We start from the raw sequence: 7,815 nt of genomic DNA on the forward strand, positions 1-7,815 counted from the left end.
CTCTGAGCACTTGCTGCAGCATGTTCCCCATGTCCCATTTGCATGAAAAACTAAACCTAAGTACTTATAGGTTCTAATCAGTGAGGCTCTAGATTCCATGCAATGATCTATGTGTTTTGCATGCAGGTACTTTGCATGCAGCACTTCTGCATGGTTAGTGAGAACATCGGTCCATGGTTCTTCGCACAAATATACTCTCGCTTTGTCTTTTCTAGCTTTAGAAACTAATCATCCCTTCTATCATTTTGGATAGTTAATTGCTTTCATTGGCAGATCAGCCAGAAACACTAGAGTAAGAACCTTACAACATAGGTGTTCCATCATTAAAGTGGTAATTTCATGATAGTTGGAAGTCCCCACCCCCTGAATTGCTTGTGGTTTGGGTATTCAGGCAGGGCAGTGATGTGACCGGGTGGCACTTTAGTTATCAAGGTATTGTACATTGTTTAATACTAACGAAATAGCAAGAGCCAACCATGTGATTAAAATAGGTGGATATTTTTAATAAAAGATGAGAAACACAAAACTATCAAAGATAATTGTAGCCTATACCATGAAAACAACCATTATTGTTAACAGCACAAAAGTTATCCCCAAAGTATAAAAACAACCCCTACAGCAATAAACAAACAAACAAATATTCCTGCAACATAAACAGACCCACTATCCCTTTCAAAGGTTTCAATAACTTTCAAATGTTCACAGTTCATGTCCTGGTGTGTTTAGAATCTGATTATTTACATTCATCACCAACTGTTGGTTCAATGTATGGAGTCACCAATATAATGTGACTTTGGGGCAATGATGGAACAGGCTCTCTGGGATTGGTCACGTCTTCAGAGAAGTTATCCATCTGGACAATCACAGATGGGTTTTCAGTGCGTCGCACGTCCAATGGGCTGTCGATGGTCACAGAAGCAGATTCCTCTGGCTTTGGGGTTTTAGGCACTAAGGACAATGAACACTTTTGACAAAGAGTGGTTTCACTTGCCCTTGCAGATGCCTCTGTTGCCATTGCTGATATTTTCTTGACTGCCAAATGCTTACTGCGCAGAATAAAACATCCGCTCAAGATCTGGAAAATTGCAGAAATCAGCCCAACCAGAAGCGCAGCTCCAACATACTGGTATTCTGGTTTATGTGGTAAATGGAAATCTTCAGGGAAGAAAATTGGCACTTCTGACAAGACGGAAACCATATTCCAAACAATTGGAATGAAGACACCTATTCCCGATGATAAATTTAGGAGGCCTGCAATCAAAAAAAGGTTGGCAACGTGTTTTCTCTGTTTTTCCTTCCTATATATATTGGAGAAGGCCACAGAGAGAAAGCCTGTTTGCACTGCCCCCGCAATGGTAGCGAGTACCATCAGATTCTGGGCAGCTATAATCTCACTGGGGAGGAAGGTGTGTAGATTGCTGAATGCTGTACAGTTCATGCGATTTTGCTCATCAATAGACGGATCTTCATCGACACGGCAGATTTCCCAAATCCCAATCCAAGCAATGCTGGTTCCACCATAGTGGTTACTAAAGTGCCACACTCTCCACTGGACAAGGATTGCGGATGTCATACACATAAGCCATCCACTAAGGCTCAGGAAAAAGGCACAAAGTTGAAAGAAGCTGACCTCAGCCAGGCATTTCTTAATTTTTAATACTGCACCAGTTGACGCTACGGTATTCATTACGACGTCGCCCATCTTGGAAACTGCAGATTTACTGGGATAAAACACACACACACACATATATATGTATATGCCATTATACACATGTAAGTACATCTTTTAAAGTTTGGACAAGGAGTGACACCAATTAGGACCCTGTTCAGCTTTGAACCTTGTTCTAGAACATCACATATCCCACCTGCAAACGTAAGAATGGAAGTCTGCTGCCTCTTCCATTATAAGTGTCAGGAACTGTTTCCCCACCTTTGAATGCAGACTTCTTGAAGCTACTTAAACTGCCCCACCACCAAGCTCCCAACAGTCCTTTTACAAGGAAGTAGAAAAGGCTCCTGGGAAAGCGGTCAACAGGTCAAGATTCAAAGACTAGGTTGAAAGGTTACGTGCCCAGAAAAGGAGCGGATTCTATACTTTGAGCAGCATCTGCACCCACCCACAGAAGCTTGGCTATCTTGATTACCGTGAATGGTCCTTTTGCTGCAGTTTTCTCTCACAGACATCTAACCAAAGTCACTGGGTCATTCACACAACCAAAACCTGTGTTGTAGCAGGGTTTGGCAGGTGTGTACCATGTGCTCCCAATTTTGTGATTAAGCAAGGTAGGTGGAAACCCGGGTAGAAGTGATTCTGTGGAAACAATGTAGGAGGAAAACCTGGGTAGCGTTTCCCACAACCTTGCTTCCACACAATCACTTCTACCTAGGATTTCCTCTTACCTTGTTCCTCACAACTGAAAATTGGGAGTTCCCAAAACCAGGGAGAACCCATTTTTTGATTGTGTAAATGACCTCAATGAATGGCCTTTTCTCAGCAGCCTTCAGTTGCTATATTTTTAAAGCAACTGGTGGAGGAGGATTAAATCAGTCAGAAGAGAGTGGGGGAATTCACAGATGCAGAGACAGGGAGAGAGAATCTGAGGTAGTTTAGGTTTAGCTGGACCAGAAGCAGCCTGGAAAGCTGTGAGTCCAAGCAATTGTTCCCTTTGGGAATCTGAGGCAGGATCAGCAGTTTTACTGTCTGCGACAGAAGTCCATGGCTTCAGCTATGCTCTACTTTTAGTCTTGGAAATACAACCCATTATTACATGGACAATATAATTCTCAAGTGCTTTCTTAGCCAAAGAAAATGGTGCAGCGCTACCACTGGACTTCTTACTCTTTGGGAAGGTGGGAGCTCTTAATAGCATATACTTACATGTATCTGCCAAGTACTGTAGCATGTACCAGTATGTATGGCTCAAGACCGTAGCGTGCAAAGATCCAGGTCTTCAAGCTGCCTTCCTCGCCAAAGGAAGACCTGTGAGCGTTTGAGCTGGGCGCCACGGCAACTCCTCTCTAGAGTTCTGAGCCGGTTAGAATGCTGCCAACCACCCTGCTAACTTTAAAAGGGGCACATTTTTTAAAGGGGAGATGGTCCTATTTTTCGCGAGGGGAGAGCAACTGTGCCTATTCAATTTAGAACTGCAAGCTTCCCAGAGGATCTTGTTAATGTCTCCCTTGGGCTTCTTTTTAGAGAAGGAAGCCTTCTGGGACAGGGAATTGTTTCATATTCCATTTGCTATGTAAAATGCATTTAGAAATATTTGTTATTGCAAATTAGAGTGAGTGAGTGTGTGTCTGTGTGTGTGTGTGTGTGTGTGTAATTTGTAATCACAACCAAATGAAAGTACATGAAGGCCTGACTGCCTGACTTTAGAGCAGTGTTTCTCAAACTTTTTGGAGTCAAGGACCGCTAAATTCTTCGTGCAGAGTTTCAAGGACCGCTACATTCTTCATGCGCCGTTTCCCAGACCAGCAGTTAGTAAAGGGGTTTCAAGTCTGTCTATCTATCTATGTATCTATCTATCTATCTATCTATCTATCTATCTATCTATCTATCAGACTTCTCTACTGCCCAAAACTTGCATCTCTGGGCAGTTTAGAATGAAAATAATATAAGCATTAAAATAATTAAATTTGGAATCTTTTGCAAACATGGAATATTAGGGGTTCTTAACCTTGGGTCCCTCAGTTAAACTCCCATAACCCCCAACAACAATGGCATTTGGCCATTATGGCTGGAGATTATGGGAGTAGAAGTCCACCAACATCTGGGTACCCAAGGTTGAGAACCCCTGAATCTAAAAGCCTGGGTGAACAAATTTGTCTCCAGTATGTCTTCAGTATGTGCAGGGTGGGGGTGGAGGTGCTTGTGATTACTCAATGGAGAGGGGATGTTGGGCCATTAGAAAAATCCAAAAGCTACATGGGGCCAATGAAAACAACATACAAGCAAGCCCCACTGATGCAAGAGAGAAACAGCGTTCCCTCTCAAGGCGCCTCGACCACAACAGGCAGCTGGGTTTCAATCAACCAACCTTTGGCTGCAAACAATGAGCATGCAAGAACCAGCAGCCCTTCAAGTGGTGCCCACTGCCATACTTTTTCCTCCATGCCCCCGCACTGCATACAGTTTGAAGCTGTAAAGATAGGGAATAAGATAGCTGTAGGAAGATCTCAGCAGCACGTGGAGGCAAGGCACAAGAAGGGTCCCATGTCTCCGTGATACTCTTCCTCTTCCGTACCATGTGCAAAATTGAGGAAGTGAGTGCCTTGATTTCAGTTTGGGGGGGTGGGGTTGACTCCCAGTCAGGGACCGGCACTCAACCCTTCGGGGACCGGCAGCGGTCCAGGGACCAGTGGTTGAGAAACACTGCTTTAGAGTAGTGGTGTGCACGGAACCACTCCCTGCAGGTGCATTGTGAGCCCTTTGGGGACAGGGATCCATCTTATTTATTTGTTATTTCTCTGTGTAAACCGCCCTGAGCCATTTTTGTAAGGGCGGTATAGAAATCTAATTAATTAATTAATTAATAATAATAATAATAATAAAGCAACTTTACTGGGAACAGCCTATATTCTGCGACGATATCTATAACAATAGCAACAACATTGACAATAAAATTCAGCCATCCCAGGTCCTTGGGAAGGACTCAATGTCTGGATAAAACAAACCAGTCCATAACACCTGTCTGACTGTGTAAATAAATAAATAAATAAATAAATAAATAATCGTATATTTTTTCCGTTTAAGTTATGTTTCTTCCAGTAACCTTGCAGTCTCCAGCCCTGGTTGCTCAACTGAAGATCCTGAATCCTGTAGCCCACTTGCCACCAGATGTCCAGGGTCTCCAGCACCTGGCGTGGTCCTTGTTGACCCAGGCGCCGACCGATCCAGTATAGATTTATTAAAGTTACATCTCACCATATTGTTGATGGGAGAGGCACTCTTTGTCTGGCTCCTCTGGTGAGACCTGTCCAGTATGGTTGGACCTCTGGCATAGATGCTTTCATGCAGCAAGCGCTCGCTCGGGCTCTTTGGAGCTTGAGGTCATGTCCCCTTTGCGCGTGATGTCACATGATGTCACCTCTGGAGGGAGAGAAAGGAGAATAGACGCTTTCAGGCAGCAAACACTGCTTGAAAATGATTGGCAAGCACTCGCTTGTAGCTTGTAGGGGGGTGTTCGTTCAGGGCACACCCTGTGTGCATAACGTCAAGTGCATGGGATATCATTGGACGGGGCTTGGACCCAGGCCGCAGCTTGGCTGGCTCCGCACCTGACCACACAAGGGGAGCTACTGCTCCGCACCATAGGAGTAGACTCTGCAGTAACTGCTCTGAGCTCCTCGGAGGAAGAGTGGGATATAAGTGTAAAAATAAATAAAATAAAAACTGTAGAGTCTAGTTCAGCTCGAATACAAGATATTTTATCTGCAAAGAACTTATTTAAATTTTTTTTTAAAGGGTAACTGATGGCTATAAGTACTCATTCAGGGGATGAAGGACAAGTACTAGCCCTCTCACAACCCTAGATAACTCCACTGGACATGAGCTAACAGAATCAATGCGGGCAGAAATGAACTGCTTCTCTGCTGCACATGTTACAAGAGCAAAGACTTTCAGATGTGCTCTGTGTTGTAATCTGTCAGATTTGAGCCAAGTCTTTCTCCACTTGTGCTCAAGCTGTCTACCTTGCCACTTCAACCCCCTAAGTTCTTCTGTATACCAAGGGACTAATGTAGAAGCAGGTTGGAGAGGGCGCCTAGGAGCAATTTATTTATTTATTTATTTATTCGATTGTGTCTACTGCCCTAGTAAGTTCATTATTCCAAGTCTGAACAATGGCATCAACAGAATCACTGGCAGAAACAACCTTAAAGCCTTCCAAGGCTTCTTGGAATCCTATTGGATCCAATAACCTTTGGGGGCAACCATCCTAATGTGTCCTTCACCCAAGTGTTCTGTTCTTTTATGATTGACTCTAACTCTCAAATATCCCAGTCATGGATGGAAAAATTCAGGGTCAATTGACAAGAGACACATTTTCTACATGGGAGTTTCTTCTGTGCAGGTATTGTGCAGAAACCCATGTGTAGTGACCGCCAGGGGCAGAGCAAGGTTGGAATGGGCCAAGATGGGATTTTAAAATGGGCCCCCAGCCCCTCAAAGTCCAGGGCCTCCACACATCCCAGGCCCCCAAGGATTTAAGTCTGATATTTCAAAATAAGTATGCTGCCTGGAAATACATTTCACTGAATACACACATGCACACTTCACAGTATATAGGTGATATACATTAAGTACTATATATTTGTGCTACTTTTCATGCCTAGAACACACCGGCAATGCTAATTATTAAAATGGCCCCCTCGCTGCAGATTAGCAAAGGAGACTTTCAAACATGCAGGGTGAGCCTATGTTTGTTTTCTCAGAATTCTGAACAAATTCAGTAAAGTTTGATTCCAGGAGGTTTTTCACACGAGGCTTTTAAAGCCCTTTAACACACATCTCCTCTGGAATGGAGGTGCTGCATTCACATGTTGGCCAGATTTACCCTGAAGTCCCTGCAAGTTATTGGAGAGCAGTTCACACACAAGAAAAATAAAATAAAATAAAAGCACAACACATGCTTCACAGTTCTCACTCAGACCTTCTGGGTTGCAAAACAACTTGAACATAAGTGCATTTATAAATGAAAGAAAGAAAGAATGAATAAATAAATATTTGTTCCAGACGTTTTTGTGATTTTCTGACATGAAACAAGCCACTTATAGGCCTTAGATAGTTTTTGTTTTTAAAGCCAGCACATTTTTCAGTCTGTTTTAAATTAAATATTCAGAGACTTCTCAGTCTCGCCCCACCCCCCCTATCAAAGCCCTATGGCAAGCAGATCCCTATATATGGGGGTAAGCACAAAAAGGAATGCACAGCCTACCTTGCAAAAGCTGTGCTGGATGGTCTGGTCTGCTGCAGGGAGGGTCTGCTGCAGGGAGCTCTGCCAGCCTCCTTCCTGGCTTGCTGGGGCCTGCCGAGTTCAGGCTTCAGGGAGGCCTACTCGGAGGCCTCTCTGGAAGCCCGGCCCACCCGCCGATCAGCTGAGAGGCGGGGAGAGAAGAGCTCTGCAGTTTGCAGGCTGCTCCGATCCTAGGCCTCGCTGCCGATCCTAGGCCGGAGCTGGAGGCAAGTGGCTGAGGGGCCCTGGGGCTGGGCAGGTGGGCAATGGGGTGGGGGTGGCAGCAGCTGGCATGGCGCCCCCACCTCAGTGGCGCCTAGGGCACGTGCCCTGCCCTCCCCCCCAATTCCGCCTATGCTTGGGCTCTGCCCAAGAATTCCTCATCTTCTCTGATAAGTCACACTGTAGTTAAGCACTCCAAGTCCTTTCACCATCGCATCCAGCAGGGAAGATGCTAGCTTGCAATTGTCACAGGTGTTTGTTTATCACTCACTCAATCATATTTATATACCGCCGGGCGATGATAGATAGATAGATAGATAGATAGATAGATAGATAGACGTGTGTGTGGTGTACATAATCTAAGTTACAATATAAAAATAAAACAAAACACTTTCACAGAATAAAAACAATTAAAACAATTCACAGAGTTAAACAATTAAATAGTTTAAAGTTAGTTTTAATTAAAATCCTGAGAAAACAGGTAGTCTTAAGAGTCTTTTAAAAAGTAATCAGAGATTGAGAAATTCTGATTTTGACAGGGTGTGCATTCCAAAGCCCTGGGGCAGCCACAGAGAAGGCCTAGCTCTGAGTCGCCACCAGACAAGCTTGCAACAACCATTACCAGACTTCCCCAGAT

At 44.2% G+C, this 7,815-nt stretch overlaps 1 protein-coding gene across 2 annotated transcripts; it reads right to left on the bottom strand.

Moving 5' to 3' along the window:
* Positions 1-482: 482 nt before the first annotated feature.
* LOC128352193 (claudin-34-like) lies at positions 483-7,387 on the bottom strand. 2 transcript variants are annotated; one of them, XM_053312533.1, is made up of 3 exons: positions 6,939-7,387; positions 4,928-5,092; positions 483-1,721 (listed from the first exon to the last, which is right to left on the bottom strand). In XM_053312533.1, exons 2-3 carry the CDS (start codon positions 5,014-5,016, stop codon positions 734-736), a joined length of 1,077 nt encoding a protein of 358 aa, XP_053168508.1. In that variant the 5' UTR covers positions 5,017-5,092; positions 6,939-7,387; the 3' UTR covers positions 483-733. The 2 variants fall into 2 exon arrangements, with proteins under 2 accessions (XP_053168508.1, XP_053168509.1); XM_053312534.1 differs by lacking the exons at positions 4,928-5,092; positions 6,939-7,387 and adding an exon at positions 4,041-4,066.
* Between the last annotated feature and the right edge of the window lie 428 nt (positions 7,388-7,815).

The sequence above is a fragment of the Hemicordylus capensis genome, chromosome 3 (assembly GCF_027244095.1).
Source record: "Hemicordylus capensis ecotype Gifberg chromosome 3, rHemCap1.1.pri, whole genome shotgun sequence".
In the NCBI taxonomy this organism is placed as follows: Eukaryota; Metazoa; Chordata; class Lepidosauria; order Squamata; family Cordylidae; genus Hemicordylus; species Hemicordylus capensis.

Excerpts from the sequence above, each read along its gene's own strand:
- LOC128352193 (XM_053312533.1), bottom strand. The coding sequence starts at position 5,016 with ATGAAAGCATCTATGCCAGAGGTCCAACCATACTGGACAGGTCTCACC. Across the intron at positions 1,722-4,927 it reads CCTCTCCCATCAACAATATG|TAAATCTGCAGTTTCCAAGA; the intron begins GTGAGATGTAAC and ends GTTTTATCCCAG.